This window comes from Lathamus discolor, chromosome 11, assembly GCF_037157495.1.
Source record: "Lathamus discolor isolate bLatDis1 chromosome 11, bLatDis1.hap1, whole genome shotgun sequence".
In the NCBI taxonomy this organism is placed as follows: Eukaryota; Metazoa; Chordata; class Aves; order Psittaciformes; family Psittacidae; genus Lathamus; species Lathamus discolor.
Genome location: NC_088894.1, coordinates 15,658,683 through 15,678,060, shown reverse-complemented (window position 1 = coordinate 15,678,060; position 19,378 = coordinate 15,658,683). Strand labels below are relative to the sequence as shown.

The 19,378-nt window shown below is 45.8% G+C and overlaps 1 protein-coding gene across 2 annotated transcripts in view; it reads left to right on the top strand.

Annotated features, from left to right (window-relative positions):
- Positions 1 to 19,378, top strand: part of ACTR5 (actin related protein 5) — a 30,597-nt gene that overhangs the window by 2,370 nt on the left and 8,849 nt on the right. The window contains exons 3-10 of one of the 2 annotated variants that reach the window (XR_010615290.1): positions 1,228 to 1,397; positions 2,215 to 2,432; positions 3,004 to 3,186; positions 5,694 to 5,816; positions 6,357 to 6,496; positions 7,396 to 7,528; positions 8,828 to 9,374; positions 9,980 to 10,098. Coding sequence is in view for 1 of the 2 variants with exons in the window: in XM_065691335.1 (XP_065547407.1) it covers positions 1,228 to 1,397; positions 2,215 to 2,432; positions 3,004 to 3,186; positions 5,694 to 5,816; positions 6,357 to 6,496; positions 7,396 to 7,528; positions 8,828 to 9,085 (1,225 nt within the window). In the remaining variant the exon portion in view is untranslated. Of the gene's footprint in view, positions 1 to 1,227; positions 1,398 to 2,214; positions 2,433 to 3,003; positions 3,187 to 5,693; positions 5,817 to 6,356; positions 6,497 to 7,395; positions 7,529 to 8,827; positions 9,446 to 9,979; positions 10,099 to 19,378 lie in introns of those variants that run through there. The other variant, XM_065691335.1, reaches the window with a different exon arrangement.

Below are 19,378 nucleotides of genomic sequence, written 5' to 3'. Positions count from 1 at the left end.
ACTCTTCAAGTGGTGCAGAAACCCTTTCCTCTAACATTCAGTATTCCAGCTCCTGCAGTGTAAGTTCTTATCAGGTCTTTATACTCATGAGTTAAAACTAGGTCTGTGGATTTTGCTGAGTTCTGTTGAATTTTGAATTGAAGAAGCAGTGCTGGCCCTGTACATGTTGTATGTTTGGTTATTCACGTGTAGATCTTTACTTGCAAAAGTAGAATGAGGTATCGCCTCAAAGATCAGGCATTAAAAAAATGTATCATAGAATGTTTTGGGTTGAAGGGACCTTAAAGCTCATCCAGTTCCAACCCCTGCCACAGGCAGGGACCCCTTCCACTGGAGCAGCTTGCTCCAAGCCCCTGTGTCCAACCTGGCCTTGAAAACTGCCAGGGATGGGGCAGCCACAGCTCCTCTGGGCACCCTGTGCCAGCGCCTCAGCACCCTCACAGGGAAGAGCTTCTGCCTAAGAGCTCATCTCAGTCTCCCCTCAGGCAGGTTAAAGCCATTCCCCTTGTCCAAAGCCCCTCTCCAGGTTTCCTGTAGCCCCTTTAGGCATTGGAGCTGCTCTCAGGTCTCCCCTTCAGGAGCCTTCTCTTCTCCAGGCTGCCCCAGCCCAGCTCTCTCAGCCTGGCTCCAGAGCAGAGCTGCTCCAGCCTTTGCAGCACCTCCATGGCGTCCTCTGCCCTCGCTCCAACAGCTCCACGTCCCTCTTGTGCTGTCGCCCCAGAGCTGTATCAGGACTGAAGGGGAGTCTCCCCAGAGCACAGCAGAGGAGGAGAATCCCCTCCCCAACCTGCTGCTCCTGTTCTGGGGATACAGCCTAGCGCACAGGGGGTGGTTCTGGGCTCAAACACACACTGAAGGTATGTCATAGTCATGAAATATTATGGAGGTTAAAGGAAATACTTTCAGCTCCACTAGCCATCACTTGCCTTCTTAAAAATGAATGTTTCCTTGCTGTAGCCAAAATTATTATTGCTTTTTTTATTATTATTTAAAGCAGAGCAGAGCCTTTCAGAAACTAATTGCAATAAACAAAGCCATGATTATGATTGTTGTCTGAGAAAAGCCGGTGTGTTAGATTGTCTGGTAACTGAATCTTGAAATATTTGGAAATACTCATGTCTACTTGACAGTATCAGAAAGTAAATAATGCTGGGGGAAGCAGGAGATCTGGTTTATGCTGAACTTGTGGATCTCTGCACAGTCCTTTGTGTATCTTTGCATTTTTAGACTGGATGCTAAAAACTGCAAACGTATTAATCTTGGAGGGTGTCAAGCAGCTGTCTATCTCCAACGCCTCCTTCAGCTGAAATACCCAGGGCATTTTGCTGCCATCACTCTTAGTCGCATGGAAGAAATACTGCATGAGCATAGCTATGTTGCAGAGGACTATATAGAAGGTAAAACCAGCTGTAAATTGCCACTAGATAGTGCTCACCCCAACTTAGTTTTCTCTTCTATATCTCTTGTTCTCAAGTTGGCTAGGATTCTGGCAGAATTACTCTGTTTTGCTTTCTTTATAGCTTTCTGGCCATTACCTCATGGTAGGTTACAGTTTCAACAAGAGTTTCAAATTTAACATTAAGATAGAAACAAAATTGAATTACAAAAAAACCCCAACACTGTATGAGTTCGAATTTCTCTGTGAATAAAAATTGTGATTATTTCAGAGAAAAAGAATTTAAATTAGTTTGTTTTGTTAGTTATGCTTCCAACAGAACATTAAATTTCCTAGGATGATTCCAGCATCTGGCTGTGTTTCTTACCTGTTTTAAGGTTTCCAAAATTGCAGAGGACAATTCTCATGATGTTTTGTAAATTAAGGAAGTTTTAAAAATTTCCATGGTAAATGTAATCTTAAGTAGTGGCTGAAGAACAGTGTTTTCTTAAATTTTTCACTTATGAAAGAGCCTGCAGAAATCCTTAGGCATGTGTGAGAACTCGCCCTTACCTGGGAAGAGGGAAGATTCTGGTGTGCGCTTCCCACTCTGGTATGCAGGAGATCAGAGCACTGAGAGCCGTGGGAACCGAGTATGTGGCTGGGAGGTAGTGCTCTGAGAGGGGAGCTAAACACTGGAGCAGCTGGCCAGAGGTGACAGAATCCTAGGCTGGACTGTTGCCTTCTTTCTTCCAAGTCTGAGCTTAGCATGGCTTGCATACAACGTGCACATTGTTTTCTGCCTGGCTAAACAGTTATTTTCCTTTCAAAACATTTAGAGCTACGGAAGTGGCAGTCCCCAGAGTACTATGAGAACAATATGCACAAGATGCAGCTGCCTTTCTCTAACAAACTGCTGGGGAGCACTCTGACATCGGAGGAAAAGCAGGAGAGGCGGCAGCAGCAGTTGCGTAGACTTCAAGAACTCAATGCACGTCGTCGAGAAGAGAAGCTACAACTTGACCAAGAGAGGCTGGACAGGTTACTGTACGTACAGGTAATCAAGGCAGAGTTTTCTGTGTTGCCTTCTGGGAGGAGGGCAGGCTGCCTTCAGAGCCTTATCAGAATGTCATGCAGTGCTGTAAAGAATCATAGACTCATACAACCATTTGGGTTGGAAGGGACCTTAAAGGTTATCCAGTTCCAAACTCCTGCCATGGGCAGGGGCACCTTCCACTAGAGCAGGTTGCTCCAAGCCCTGTCCAGCCTGGCCTTGAACACTGCCAGGGATGGGGCAGCCACAGCTTCTCTGGGCACCCTGTGGCAGCACCTCAGCACCCTCACAGGGAAGAACTGCCTAAGAGCTCATCTCAGTCTCCCGTTCTAAAGAAGCTACAACTGTTCTGTGTGTTTTCTGGCAGGAGCTTTTTAAGCTTACTTGCAGGATAAAAGGGAGAGGTTACTGATGCAGAGGATGCTGTCAGGTTCTGAGCAATTCTTTTGTGAACTATTTTGAATGCTGCCAAAGCATGTGCACCATAATATCTGGTGATGAAGACAAAGTGTCTGTACATGCACAGCTGACAGACAGTTGATTGCCCTGTCATCACAGCTAACTCTGTCCGTAGGAACTTTTAGAAGATGGTCAGATGGATCAATTCCACAAAGCTTTGGTGGAGCTGAACATGGACTCTGCAGAAGAACTTCAGTCTTACATCAACAAATTGAGTCTGTCTGTTGAACAAACCAAGCAGAAAATCCTACAGGCAGAAGTCAGTATTGAAGTAGATGTTGTGGACAGCAAGCCGGAGGTATAGTGTTTTCACCAAGTTGATCCTCCTCTTATGTCTGAGAGATTTAAGTTTCTACACTTGAAAATGTGCCCCTTCAGACTTTTACTGATGAACTAAGCTTTCCTTTAACACACTGCAAGTTGTTAATTTGGCAACTACTTCTCTCTTTTCCAGCTTTCCTATGCAGCTACAGAAAATAACAGTTCCGTGGGACTAAGATCAGTAACCCTTGTGCTGGTCTGCACTGTGCTCTGATACATACCTTCAGAGTGTTATTCCATAGAGTTCTAAGCAAAATCTCTAGGCTTCCTGACAGTAGTTGAAGTATAGCTATATGAAATAAAAAAGTTGCCTGAAAAATTTCTTGCACATCTTTAAAGATTTGGAGGAGACAAGTGAATAGTTCTGGTTACTTAAGGTTGACTTGCTAGGAGGTTATAAATGCAGCAGCTAGCATAATGGTTTTGTTCATACTTTAAATCAAACTCTAACTCTGCTTTTGCATTAATTTTGGTGAAATAAGTGGGCCTGGTATGTTAAAGATTTCTCCACCCCCAGTGTCTGACAATTAAAATGACATTACATTTTAAGTACTTAAACCGCAAGTAGTTACGATCCGAAGACAACCAGCCTGAATTGTCAGTGGCCATCTATTAAAGATATAGGAGAACATATGAAGCTTTTTGTTAAAAAAAGCATTAGTTTTCCTTTCTGTTCTTCCCTTTCAGGTGCAGAGAACTTCATGGTAAACAATCACCCTTTGCCTTTATTCTTGCTATCTTTGTCTGGTGCAGTTAAGCAGTATATTCTATTTTGTTTACTTAACAATGAAAGATGGATTGCTGCACTTGATTTTTGGGGTTGTGTTGAAAATGAGAAGCTCAATTGGCTGCTTTGTCAGACTAATACAGACCCAACAGATAGCAGCTGCTTCTAAGAGATTGTCTAAGGCTGCTCGTGGATTTAATTATAATTGCCTTTCGAGTCATGTAAGAGAGAACTTTCTTAGTTAAATCAGTCTTTTGCTTAGGAACAGACAGAGAGAAAAACAGAAAATTGAAGCACAGAGAGTTGTGCCAGGTGCAGGAGTTCATGTATCTTATATGGAGCTTGAGATGTAGCCAGAACTAGCTGGTGAGCTGATACCTTCTAGGTGTTGTGTTTTGCCTATCCTTATCAGTAAAGCTTGTGTAAGAATCAGAATGACAGCGTTTGAGGGACATTGAAGTAGATGATGAGCTTACCATTGTGGTAAAGAGTCTTTCTGCCCTCTGGCGAAAGAAATTGTTCCAGAAAAAGGTAACTGAAAGACTATTAGTTTCTTATAATTTTGCTCAGTGGTCGTGCCTAAGTTCCAACATGTCCCATGCTCCTCTTCTTTACTAGGTGTAGCCTCAGGCCTTGGAAGCAAGTGGAAATCCTTTCTGTTAGGTCAGTGCTTTGTGAGAGCACCTATGTTTATCACTGAATCCTTTCTTGAAGATGGGCCATCCCTCTGGCTCTGCAAAGGAGTCTGAAAGCTAATTATGTTGTCCTGGGGTCTGTGCCAAGTCTTTAGCTGAGTTTTATGCTTCTTTGTGTTGCTATTTGCTTGGTTGGTTGGGGTTTTTTTAAGACATAAAAAGAAAGGGATTTAACAAAGCATAAATGTTGGAGATAAGTTCAGGTGACTTGTGATTTGTTTGCTCTAAGGAGGAACGCTGCTTACACTTCAGTTTTAAGTAGTTGTAAGCTAGATACTTAAGAATGCTTGGATGATAGAGCTTTTTCTCATCCTGGTATTGCTTGCTAGACATTGCAGCAAACCTTACAAGTTTAAAATAACAAAACCAAATCTTTCGCAATGAAATACCTAAGGTAACATTGTACCACAAAAATAAAGGAGATAATTAAACCCCTGCTTTTACTTCACAACCATAAAGTACTCTAGGATTTTCAGCAATGTGTTAGGAAAGAGCTTTTGGAGCGCCTTCATCTCTGTGTAAAATGTAAGGGCTTTTGGTATATCCAAATGCCAGGCAGTTGAAACTGTCAAACATTGTGTGACAGCTTTGAGCTAGCAAATATTTGTTTTCCAGTCCCATACAAGCTAGGCAGGGAATTTAATGGTAATTATAGAGCAGTTAGAGGTGCTGTGAGCACTGAGTTTTAACTAATTTTAAAAGCTATTTTAGTAACTTTCAGTATGTTATTATGTGTAGGCTATGGCCGGCCAGGAGCCTGGCAGTCAGCCTGTTGACTGAGGCCTTTCATTTCCCAACTGGCATCATGATAAATTTGTTGAAGGTGTTATCTTTTTACGCTTTGAGTGAATGTCTGTCTTAACACCTGCTTTCTGGGGTGTTCACCATTTTGATTTTTGTCTTCAGTGCTAGAGAACAGCATGTTTGGTTTCAGGCATGTTAAAAAAATTGAGATTTGAGAAAAACAGCACTGAATTTTCCAAATGTGTTACTAGCGTTGAAGTTGTCTGTGCTCAGCGCACCTGAGCTAGCCTCCTGTAATGTATTTTCTTATGTTTCCAGACTCCTGATTTGGATCCATTAGGCAGTGAGCAGTCACTGGAGGATGTGGAAAGTGTTAATGAGTTTGAACCTTTATTTGCTGAGGAACAGCCTGAAGTTGAGAAGCCTGTTGCTGCAGTGCAGGTTTGATTTCTGTATCTACACCTCATACCAGAAGTTGCTGCCTCCTGGTTGCACAGCTAGTCTGCTAACATTTCTCAAATGCAAACGTGGTTTGCCTGCTCTTGGAAGAGATGCTTAAGCTTATCTGAACAAGACATTGAGAGAGGAGAAGTCCTTGCAGTTTTAGCTGATGGTTTAGAACACGGTTATACCCATCTGGCTCAAGCTGCTGGCAGTGCCTGTTTAGCAGTGCCATGTTATCAGGGAAAAAAAGTCCACAGTGTTTTTGTGTGTGATCCGTAGCCTAATGTTGCATCGCCGTGAACACAGTTTTCAACTTGTAATATTGAGCCTTGGGGACTAAGTTGCACAGAACAGAAAGAAATGTAGGAAAAGTCCAGCTTCCTTGGCATTTTGGAACCTTTTACAGCATGGCACTTCCTCTGCGAGAGCATACTAATCTGTTTTTTTGTACACATTGTTTGGAAACATTGCTCATTCTAGAATATTACTATTCTTTAGCGTAAGTTCCTACTACTTTTCAATCTCATCTTTTCAAAGCCCGTGTTTAACCTGGCAGAGTACCACCAGCTTTTCCTTGGCACTGAAAGAATCAGGGCTCCAGAGATTGTTTTCCAGCCTTCCCTGATAGGAGAAGACCAGGCTGGTATAGCAGAAACCATGCAATATGTCCTTGAGAGGTGAGTTTACGAAGCTGCTTGGCACTCACTTCTATCAGGCTAGTCTTGTTTTGATACCAGCTTTTGCAATTCTGGTTGCTTAGCAATAATTTGAGACAATATGTTTGAATAGTTCTTCTGCTGGGGTTGAGCAGTGCAGGTTAGACGTGTCTTTGTGTTCTTTAAGTCAGTGGGCTCCAAACTTTTTTGATTGATTACCCATCAGTAAAAACTTTTTGAGTGTGCACCTCCAATATATGTGTATTTATAAATTATAGGTACTGCTGAACTATTACATACATTTAAAAATGTACACAAAACCAGAAATTAAAGAAGGATGAGATAAAAGTGAAATAAACACTATTTTTGTTTGTTTATTAATGGTACCAAAAAAGTCATCTTCCTGCACCTTAATGAATTCTCCACACCCCACTTTGGAGACCCCTGGTCCAAATTTGTTACAAAGGGAGACAACAAACCCTGGTAATTATCCATCCCATGAAACAATGAGCTGGCAGCCTCTGTGTTTCTGAAACCAAAATCGGGGGTGGGGGGACATTTTCAAGTTATGATATAAGCATGCTTGCTGGACAGCTGTTTCCAGACAACTTAGCACTGGCAAAACGTCCCTCCTGAACTGTGTGAACATAGAGATAGCATTTTCTGAACTGTGAGAACTGAAGCTCTACTGAGCTGTTGGTTTATGGTGCACAGTGCACAGAGTGCTTTAAGGATTTTCTCCTGCCACCCCAGGCTTTTCACAAAACAGAGGAACACAGGTTTCCATCCTAGGAAAGTGAAAGAAGTTTCTGAAAATGAATCCTGAAGACAGGGTATTGGTATTCCTGATAGCTGTTCAGTTCCTAGGAGAGATGTCCTTGAGGAGGACTGAGACTGACATTGATTTTTGTTCCTTGTAGGTATCCAAAGGAACAACAAGCTGTTCTTGTTGAGAATGTTTTTCTCACTGGTGGAAATACAATGTACCCTGGCCTGAAAGCCAGGGTCCAGAAGGAACTCCTTGAGATGAGACCATTCCAGTCAACTTTTCAGGTATGTGTATTGACGCGACATTTGCATGAACAGTGGTTCATCTGTGTTAAAAAGTAGTTTGGGCTGGGAGAGGTACAGAGCAGGTGGAGTTGGAGCATGGGAATGGAGAGTGTTTTATGATGAGACATTGCAAATGGCTTTTTTGACCTGAGAAGGCAGATGGTGGGAGGCCCGTAGCAGGCCTCTGGCATGCTGGACCTATGGCTTCTTGGAGTCGCATTGCTTGGGAATGCAGCCCAAAGCAGGAGGTAAACTCCATCTGAGGCAGAGAGTTGTGGCCAGCGGCTCAGTGTCCAGTTGGAGACCGGGGATGTGTGGTGTCCCTCATGGGTTGGTGTTGGGACCGACCTTGTTAAACATCTTAGTTGGTGACATGGACAGTAGGACCGAGCACTCAGCAAAGTTTGCCGATGACACCAAGCTGTGTGGTTCGGTTCATACACTGGAGGGAAGGGATAAGATGCAGAGGGACCTGGACACGCTAGAGAGATGGCCAGTACCAACCTCATGAAGTTTAACCAAGCCAGGTGCCTGGGTTGAGGCAATCCCAGCACAGCTACAGGTGGGGTGGAGAAGGTCTTGGGGGTGTTGGGTGAGGAGAAACTGAACATGAGCCACTTCAGCATGCGCTTGAGCCCAGAAGCCGTCCATCTGCTGGGCTGATTCAAAAGGAGCGTGACCAGCAGGTTGAAGGAGATGATCCTGCTCCTAACAAAGGTCACTTGTTCCAGATAGGAGCTGTCCCAGTCTGCACATTTCTAGCCTAACATACCTGTGTGTGCATGGTCCTTTAACTGAAGCAGGTTTTCCTTTTCCAAGATGTCTACCCTGCTCTCTCAGATGTCTTCAGAAAGAGCACCTATAGCTTTCCTTAACCTTTACCTTAGAATCATAGATTCGCAGACTGGTTGGGGTTGGAAGGGACCTTAAGATGATCCACATCCAGCCCTCCTGCCATGGGCAGGGATGCCTCACCCTAGACCATGTTGCTCAAGGCAACAAGGTCCAACTGGACCTTGAATGCTGCCAGAGAACTGTGGGTTGGGAATGTGATACACCCATTTGCTTTCTCTACCTGTAGGAGCAAAGCAGCCTCATAGAGAATCGATCTCAAGGTCAAAATACACTTCAAACCCATTCCTAATATTGCTCTTACCCAGAGGCACTGAATAATCAGCTCAGACTTCTGAAATTCAGTGTTTTGTGTTATATACCACTATACTCAGGTGTAGGAGAGAAAGGGCTTTTCTCTCCTGTGTTAAACTGACATCATTGTTGTTCTGTTTTCCTTCCATCCAGGTTCGCCTTGCTTCCAATCCTGTTTTAGATGCCTGGTATGGAGCTAGGGATTGGGCAGTGGAACATACGACTTGTGATGAAGGCTGGATAACCAGAAAAGACTATGAAGAAAAAGGGGGAGAATACCTCAAGGAACACTGTGCTTCAAATGTCTATGTGCCTATTCGCCTTCCAAAGCAGGCCCCACGGACAACAGAGGCATTAGCACCTAGTAGAGTGCTGACATCCAGCACAGGCAATGCCTGTGAGCAGGCCTAGCACCATGCATTGCTCACGGACCCTTGGATAGAGATAGCAGCACTGGGAAAAGAAGTTACTGGTGTGCAGCATAAGCTGGCCATGAAGTACAGGCCTCAGCTGCTCAGAGAGCCCCAAGCATCTCATCCGGTCCCTTCAACAAGAAGGATGAGCCACACTGAGGCATCAGCTGCATGATCCTGGCACTTGCAGTGCTCAGCACAGAGCATAGGAGTATGCACCAGCAAGGAGAAACACCCCAGAAGTGCATTCCAGAGAGAAACACCATCTGAGAAATAGCAAGACCCAGGTTGGATTTTTTTTGAGAGTCTGTTTTACAGATTTTTTTATTCAATTAAAATGTTCTGGTTTTATAACTTTCATGGATGATCTGGAAGCTGTGCTCATTTCAGGCGGTCAGCCCAGCAGGCGCCCCCTGCGCCTGGCCCAGCGGGTGTTTGTCAGGACATGTGGTGCTGCTGGAGGCTGGTGGGGTTGAGCTATGCCTTCCTTCTGCAGCCTTCTGCACTCCTGTCTGCTTTGATTTCCTGCCTGCTACACACTTTCTGCTAAGCTGCCGCTGAATCAGCAGTGATTTCGGATACTTTTGACTTAAAATTAAGTCAGTAATATTGATGCCTTGGTTGAAACTGTAGAGCTGGTCACATGAAGCACTGTCCAGCTGTAACAACAGGATGCTCCATAAGGTGCAGGCCAAGTACAGTTAGTCATTAAGTGGCTTTACAGAAGTGGTGGCTAAGCAAGGCAGTTCTTGACTGATGGGACTTTTAGATCAAAATTTGCATTAGCAATTAAGTAAACTTTCTGCTTTACCACTAACTTACATGTTTCAGTGATTTGACTTCTTTACAGACCCCAGTAATACGGATGTATTTGATGGGTTGTACCTTGCAGGTTTGCAGCCAGGCCCCAGTCCTGCTGCACAACATACTGGAGCTGAACTTTGACTGAGGATTCATTTATTGCACTGAACAACTTGCTTGCTTTCCCAGAAGAATAATGAGTGCCAAATGGTGAGCTGAAATCTGAGCAGACTATCACTTTGGCAAAAGCTGTAAACTGTTAGGCTGGAAAAGGTTAGACCATGGGGAAAATATCCAGACCATAACTGTATAAAAGAGGTGTCCCCAGGGGCTGCAGAGCATCAGCATAAGTTGTCTCTCAGGAGGTATAGAGGTCTTGGTGGATGTCTGCCCTGGTCCTAATAGGCTGCTGGGCAGGGGCAAAGGAGGAGAAGGCAGCTTGCTACCTTCAGGTAAACTTAAGTTTGGACTAATGATCCTACATGGAGGCATACTAACCTTCAGGACTGTTACGGCAATTCTGTGGGTAGTAAAGAATGTGGAAAAACATGCTGTGCGGAAACACCAGCATGTCTTTGCTAGTATCAGTGGCCTGGAGTATGTGATATCCCATTGTTGTTTGACCCCTTTCTGACACATCTTTAACTCTTGCCACAAGTGGCTACTTGGGATACAGAAACATGGATTCTTGGTGTTGGTTGCTGAATAGATCAGAGGTTGTTGTGCATAAGACTGTTCCAAAATGAAGGCCTAAAAGGGCATCTGTTGCAAATGGTTATATTACTTTTAAATGTTTAGCCAAATTGAGCCAACCACTTCACTTGCATTAACTCAAAGCAGAGCTGTATAATTCTGTACAGAGATGCCAGATCAGCTGCTTAAACAGCTTCAAGGAAGCATAATTGTATAATCTCCTAAATATTGGCTGTTAATTTGTTACTTTATCCCCACAATAGCTGGAGTAACTAATGAACTTGGACAATGTCATCAGTCACAGGCTATTCTGAAGGAGCTGGTGGTAATTCAGTTCCTTGGATTAGCACCATGAGAAACGTGAACGTTGCAGGATTAATTTTAGCGATTTAAGTTCAGTTGCCCCATAGGATTTGCTACCTGGGCATTGGTGCTGGAAGGAGGAAAAAGGAAGGAGAAAAAGGAAGGGGTGAGAGGGAATCAGGCCAGTTAAGGCACATACTTGGCCTCTTTTCAATGGGACTTCAGGTTGTGTGTGGAACAGTAGGAGGAGTTGTTACAAAGATCATTCTGCAGTCAGGAAGCTTAAACTGATGCTGTGAGGGCCTTTGCCAGGTGATGGTAGGACTGCTGTTGTGTGAGCTGCTGTGCAGGCAGCTCCAGAGCCTGTGCTGTGTTTATCATGGCTGGTGTCCTGCAAGCTGCAAAGTACAGAGGCCAGTTCAGAGATGGTCAAGTGGTTCCCATTTGATACTCAGTATAAGTTCAAAGCAACCTGTAACCTTATTATACAATTCACTTATCACCTAATTCAGGTCAAAGAATACAAAAGTACAAGTTTTCAGTTTAGCAGCCATGGTGAGCTTGGTCTATTTATTCTGAAAGAGAGCTCAAATTGCGTTCCACCTTTCAGTGTCCCTAAGACCTGCTCTGAGTGGAAACACCACGTCAGAGAGAAGCCCTGGAGACTAAACATGGATCACGTGTTTAATGTCCCAGATTTCCATTTGAGCTGCATTTGAGCCTTGCTTTTGGTCTTCAAGGCTTCTTCTGTTTCCTGTGCCACAGCAACTTCAAACATGAGCTGTTCTTTTCTCAATCTCCACTAGGACACCAAGATTAGAATGCTTTGCTCCAGTTACTAATCTCCAAAATACTTAATGTGCTGTGTAAGGCAGCATTCCAGAAGAAAGAGAAGATGCCCATGAACTGTCACTTGAAATTTAAGATTATCCCTCCAGAGACAGCCTGCAATGATCCTCTAGCAGTCATAAACCAGAAATTTTGAAGCTTGTGTGGGATGAGCAGGGGAGGGGAGAATGCTGTAACAGATTTAACATTATCCCTAAAGTCATATGGTGGGATTTCTACTCTGGTTCCATATGTCAAGCATGAAGCAGCTGTGCTGATTCCCATTGCTCACTCCCACTGCTTCGTGCAGACAGCGAGCTGCTCCCCGAGCATCAGCCTCAACAAAGCTGCTTGGTTTTAACCCCTGACATGGTTTGCCAGCTCTTCAGGCTCCTTTTGCTCCTTCCGTCAGGATCTTTCCTTCTGCTTTTTCAGCAGTGGCCTCAGTTTCCATTTCTTAATGCAGCAGACTGTGATGAGAGGACTGCACCCAGAGTCAGGAGACCTTCATCCATTTTTGTGTCTGTTCACTCATGACAGATCATGGCTGTTTGCTCTGACCTCAATTTTGTGCCTCAGCATCTGGAACAGCAGAGCTAATCCAAAAATGCTACTAGCAGAGTGTGTAGTTACTGTAGAGGACATTAAGGATGGTGGGAAGGCTGGAAAGGGGTATGTGGGTTAGGAGGGGAGGTCAAGTAAAATGAAGAATAGACCCATCTATGCTTAATGCACAATGGGCCAGGTGGAAGGTGTCTGAAGATGGCAGAAGTGTATAGGAGGGTCAGAATCACTCCATGCAGGTGTGCTTTTCTTCTGGAGCAGTTGCTGTTGACCATTGTCAGAATATGAAGTAAGCTGGATTTATGGTCTGACTCAGAAGCTTTTACTCTCTGTTAAAATTCCTAGGTTTAGGAAGGGCTAGTTTTTTAGCTTTTTATTTATTTCAGGGCTGAGATGAAGTATGAAGCATCTTCTCTCTTCATCTGTCTGGAAATAAATGTGCTGTGCCAGTGGGGTCAGCATCTTTTATGTTGCCAGTGAGATTCTGTGAGGGCATCCAGTTTCCTGCACTCACAGCAGCCATAGTCAGGCTGCTATACCAAGAGGCAGCTCACCCCTGTGGAAGCTCAGTGCACTTCTCTAGCTGGGTTTGGCTCGACAAATGAGCCTTAAGAAGGTCCCAGACTACTTTCTTAGGTATATCCACCATGGGCACAGGAGGGCTGTCACAAGCTAGATGCCATCTGCCAGCACTGCACTTGAGCTATTAGTGAGCTTCTTGGCATAAGACCTTGCATGGCTTGTCTAGCACTGAGGAGAGCACCTCTGATTTCTGGATGTGGTAGGGTTGGGTTTTTTTGAATCTTTAAACTGAGTATTGTCTCCCTTGGGTTAAGCATGTGCATTGCCATGGCTGGTGTAGCTTCTCGGGAAGCAATACAAGAAGAAATACATTTCAAATCATGATCCTTAAATTGTTCTTTTTTTTTTACCACACTACAGCTGAGTTAAAAGACACCCCACTCCTCCTCTCACCCCACATTCCTGCCACATACCTGGCATTCCTTCATCCTTAATGAGATGGAGTGGGGGATTTCGCCTTCCTGGAATGTTGGAGGAATACTAAGTGGATTTATCATGAAAAGCCCCATTTAGGTTACAAATCTCCCTGAAAGAGAGTCCCCATATGGCAAACCTTGCTTTAGCTGGTAATGGTGAACAGTGTTTAGGTCCTCATTTAATAGCTATTTTGGAATATATATATAACATAACATTTTGCAATATATATATATATATATATATAAAACATAAATGAAATATATACCAATAGCAACCTGGCACAGGGTGCCCAGAGGAGCTGTGGCTGCCCCATCCCTGGCAGTGTTCAAGGCCAGGTTGGACACAGGGGCTTGGAGCAAGCTGCTCCAGTGGAAGGGGTCCCTGCCCGTGGCAGGGGTTGGAACTGGATGAGCTTTAAGGTCCCTTCCAACCCAAACCATTCCATGGTTCATTGATTCTTCTTCAGCCCTGTTGTAAGTATTGCCGTTGATGGAGACCATGTTGGAACAAGCTCCTGGGCGTGTGGATGAAGCATAAGAGGCTTAGATCCTTGCAAATGTAGGTAGGACACCAGTGGAACTCCTGAGCTGTTGGCACTTGAGATTTTACCAGTCACTACAGTGTGGACACGCTCTCCATAGGCAAGGCAAGACTGTTAAGTCAAAATAGTTTTCTTCAGTCTCGGTCATTAATCGACACTAATAAACACAAAGCTGCCTGGTTGGATCAAAGGTTCTTCTGGCCTTGTCCTGGTAGTGACCTCCAGGAGATGTTGAGGGAGAAGTATAAGAATAGGAGCAGTAGTGATCATGTGTGTAAACCAGGAAGAAGACTATAAATAATTCTAGCTGGTTAACACCACATACCCAGGAAGGCATATGAAATGTGAATGTGGTGCTCCTGAAGCCCCTCTTTCCATGGGATCCATCACTATTGCGGGACTTTGTTGTGTTGAAAGGACAAGTTAAGGTATCCAAATTACAAGAGGTCCACATTGATGTGGATTTTTCAGTAGCAAAACTATGCTGGACTGTGACCATCCCTTCGAAGCACCGTGCTGTGGATATTGTGAGTCCGCTGTGACAGCCCCGAGCTGTGCTCCAGAGGGGCTGAGACAGGACTCTTGCATCTGGCTGGTAAGCCCAGCCCTGCCTCCTGCTCTGGGAGAGGGGCTTCACTGCAGCCCCCAGGGCAGGTGCAAAGGCAGCAGCAGCTCTGGGCCTGTTGTATGACAGCCCAAGGCTGCTTTCATCCAGCTCCATGGTGGCAAATGGCCATGGGCTGTTCTTGCTGCTGGGAAAACAATGGAGAGGAAGGCTTTGATTTCCCCAGTGATGGACACCCTCCTGCTCAGGGGTGGTGCAGATGGAAGGAACCTGGGGGCCAGGGCTCCGGTTTTTTGCTTTTATCCTTTGTTAACTGCTGGTAGCTTCTTGTTGTGAGAGCTGCCACGACCTCTCTTGAGGGTTTGTTTATGCACTTCAGCTGACGTTGTTTGCAGCGGGACTTCGATGCACAGCCCCAGGGGTGTCCTCTGGCTGGAAACAGGAAGAGTTGAGCCCAGCTGAACACCAGCACACTCCAGCCCGGGAAGAAGAAGGGCTGTTGGCCTGCCACAGTGGCAGCTTGCAGGGATGTGACTTCCCATCACTTGGGGAAGATGAGTCAGTCACATGCTATTATGGACTGTTGCCAGGCTGATGGCTGGTGCCCTCCTCCCCTCCACAGCAGCATCTCATGTGCGCAGGGGTTATGGCCAGGCGGGAGCAGTGGATGGTGCTGCACTGCCAGCAGGTGGAGAAGATGCAAAGAAGAATCTGGCATTTATGGGGATTTGTCATGTTTTTCTAAGAGAACAACCAGGAGGTTGCAGAGGTTTTATATGGGGTTCAGGCTGCAGAGTTGTGCCTGTTAGAGCTGGGAGATGCCCAACATGTCATCTGGGGAGCTTTGCCCCAGCCTCCTGCCCATGGCATCCTGGGGGTTTGCTGGCTGCTCCACCAGCGCCTTGTTGGGCTGAACTGAGAAAGGAATGATTCCCAGCTTCTGAGGGCTTCACTTCCCAGTGTGCTGTAAATCTTACATATCCATACCTTTTGCAATAGATCCTGGTCACAGGAGGCTTTGTTTCTGCCCAAATCCTTCTGGGTGTTGAAAGCAAACAACTTTAATAATGATGCAGGCATGGAGAGGATAGTTTCTGTTTGCGATACCCCTGAGCCCATTCTCTTAAATGCATTTTAAAAATCACAGTGAATACTGTATTTCACAGCACATCAGGTTCCCCAGACAGCAAAGAGAGTTCCCAGGAGCTGTAACCCCCCTGAGGATGTTTACTCAACTCAAAATGCACTTTATAATATTATACTGCGTCCTGGGCTGCACCCCCAGAGCGTGAGCAGCAGCTTAGGAGGGGATCCTGCCCCTCTGCTGCACTCTGGGGAAACCCCTCCTGCAGTCCTGATCCAGCTCTGGGGCAACAGCACAAGAGGGACGTGGAGCTGTTGGAGCCAGGCCAGAGGAGGCCACAAAACTGCTCTAGCAGAAGGTATCCCTGTCCATGGCAGGGGTTTGGAACTGGGTGAGCTTTAAGGTCCCTTCCATCCCAACCCATTCTGTGATGATACCACCTTCAACCTATCCTATCTTCCATGCTGGCATCTGATATATGTATAAGCACTGGTGGTGCCTCACAGGGTTTGGAAATGAGTCTTTAAGTGCAACCTGGGTGAGCAATGGATGGCAGTTTTTACAAGCCGACATCATTTGAGTCACAGGAGCCAGCAGTCATGAACAATTGACTGTCAGGTATCAAAGTATAACCTGACAACTGGGGAAGTAGGGCTCATCGAGATGGGTTTTATCTCAAACTCTAGGCTTTAGGGAAGGTTTAAGTAGACGGTTACGGTTTCAAGGAGAACTTTAACTCTCAAGTGCCCTCCAGTACCTCACTGCACGGGGCAGCAACAGCAGGACTGAGCTACACTGCTCCACTGAGCCACACAGAATGTGGAGCTGGTTCAGATGTGAGCACCCCTGTTCTGGGAGAAGCAGGTAGTGAGAAAACAGCAACAACATAAAAATATCCCCCCAGATCCCACTGTTGTGATTTTGAATCCAGAACAGCGCTCTGGTGTTTCCACAGGAAAACCCCCCAGCGTGTTCTGAGAAGCTTCTCAGACCTGAGCCTGACTTCATGGAGCCACGGATCCCAGCAGTCCCCACCAGGCTGGTGGAAACCCAGCAGTCAGGTCCTGCCAGAAGGGACAATTTCTATTGCTCCAGCTTGGCAGATTTCATTCCTTGGCATATTTTTGCTCCGTGGGCTCTGTTAGAGGATTTTAAGCCAGGCTGCCCCTTCCTTTTTAAAGAAGGTACCTTGGCTTAAATCTAGGCAAAACCAACCCCAAACTGAAACCAACTTCCCGTCAACTCCCCCTTGGGTTTTTTCCATAAGCATCCTAAGGACTTTCTTGAAATAAAAACGAAACTGTGTATTTTGAAAGTGTTTTCATCCTTCAGCTCCTATTTCAAAAATAAAAGGGTTGGAGCTCCCTAAATGCAGCATCAGTTTCTTCTGAGATGTGTAATTTAAACATTCTGAAATCAGTGGAGTCCTTTAATGTCTTAATTTCTTAATACTGCTGCCCCAACTTTTTAGACATATAAGCCACAGTTTTATCTTATATGATGAACCATAATTAATACGATCGTGTTTAATTTCTTCCTTACTGATCATAAGATGAAATAATTTCTCCAGAGAAAAGGGAGTTCCCTCAAATAACTGAACAGGAAGAGTTTTTAAATTATTTTGAATTTGGAAAAAGAAGTTTAAGCCATTGGCTGGGATCAAAGCAGGATGTATGGAATGCAAACTGCATTGCTTGTGATGCGAGGAGAGAATCCCAGGGAGCCTTGGTCTGTGCCTGCACCATCACCCTTTGCCATTGTTGTGGTTTAACCCCAGCTGGCAACTGACACCCACACAACTGAGCCGCTTGTCTCCCCCATGGTGGGATGGGGGAGAGAATTGGAAGGGTAAAAGTGAGAAAACTCATGGGGTGAGATAATGACAGTTTAAGACAAGAAAACTGGAGAGGGGCTTTGGACAAGGGCCTGTAGGGACGGGCCAAAGGGAATGGCTTGAACCTGCCAGAGGGGAGACTGAGATGAGCTCTTAGGCAGAAGCTCTTCCCTGTGAGGGTGCTGAGGCGCTGGCACAGGGTGCCCAGAGAAGCTGTGGCTGCCTCATCCCTGGCAGTGCTCAAGGCCAGGTTGGACACAGGGTCTTGGAGCAAGCTGCTCCAGTGGAAGGGGTCCCTGCCCGTGGCAGGGGTTGGAGCTGGATGAGCTTCAAGGTCCCTTCCCGCACAAACCAGTCTGATTCTATGATGATAGGTAAAGCAAATGCCATGCACGCTTCCCATGGTCAGGGAGGAGTTCAGCCACCAGGACAGCAGGGCTCCATAACACAAAAGGGTGACTTGGGAAGACAAAGGCCATCACTCCCAACATCCCTTCTTCCTTCTTCTCCTCCCCAGCTCTATACACTGAGCATGACCCCATATGGTGTGGGATATCCCTGGGGTCAGTCAGGGTCAGCTGTTCTGGCTGTGTCCCCCCAGCTCCTTGTGCCCACCCAGCCTGCTCTCTTGTGTGGTGGGGTGAGGAGTGGAAAAGGACTTGGCTCTGTGAGCACTGCTTTGCAGTAACAGACACATCCCTGTGTTATCAACACTGTCTTCAGCGCAGGTCCAAAACACAGCCCCCCAGTAGCTACTATGAAGAAAACTAGCCGAAATCAGCACACCCTGCAGACAAGGCACAGGGGGAGCAATGGGAGTTTCCTGAGTGGCTTCTTTTCCTTCTCCCAGCACCATTTCATGAAAAACACAGAAAAGCCTTTGATTGTCAGAGCTCTCCAGAAGACGTGCTCCGTTTTTCACTGACCTCTCCCATTTTTATGGCTAAACTCCATTTACTCGCCACTTTAGGAAGCAGAAACTCTGTATAGAAGTAGAAATCTCCCTGCTGTCATGCTCAGCCTGTTGGCTTGCTCTTTTCAGAGGGGCTTATCGCTGGTGTGGGTGGCATCATCTCAGCAAAGGAATGTACAAGTTGGGAGTCTGAGCACACGGAGCCGTCCTCACCCACCTCAATGTACTTGCCTGTCAGTGTCGAGCACACCAGTGGTGCCATCTAAATGGGGGATGCTCTGGAAAGGTGCATAGGTGCATCTTTATAATGTGCACTTGTGCAAGCCAGGGACATCCTCCATGGCAAGTTCCCTGCCCATGGGTGAAGCATCCCATGCAGCTGGCAATATTGCCCATCCCTGCAATGCTCTGGTATATCCCAGAGTTCACAATCCCAGTAATGATGTCCCATCCCTTTATCTTCTGAACAGCACATCCTCTGCAATCAAGGCCTTGAGCCTGACAACATTTATCTTCTCCTGAAATTCAGTATGAACAGAGTTGCACAGCTGGAACATGCTTCATCTGTACCTTGATATGATGTGCCATAGCCTTGTCACATCAGTGATTCATGACTGAGCCCTCAGCCTCCATCCCCAGTTTTTGGTGCCACACAAATGTGTTTGTGTTTTTTCCTTCTACGTGGCTGCAGCTGACACCTACCTTCCACCACTCCGGAGGAAAAGGCCACTTTGACCCTCAGGTTGTACCCTCAGGAGAATGCAGCCGAGCAAAGCGTCACCAAGAGGGTGTTGAAACAACTCGTGCTCGAAAATGTGACCTTCAAATTATTTGCTTAAACTCCTGAATGTAGAGGGAGGAGAGTGCACTTCCAGTTGTCTGCATGTGGTGCTGACAGAGGAAATGGGGGCTCATTTCTGCCTCCAGTTGCTCCCTGAGCTGATTCCCCAGAAGCACTTTGGTATTAAGTTTCCCTCCCGGATCTCTGTGATATTATTACCGACAGTGGTCACTCAGGTGTGCTGGGAGGGGAGGAAGAGCCACAAACAGAGATGTCGATTTCAGCACTAGCAGGACAAAAGAAAACAAATGTTTGCTGAGCAGGAAGGGTTCCAGACCCTGGCAGGGGAGGGAGGAGGAGGAAAAGCTGTGAGCCTTTAGAGAAA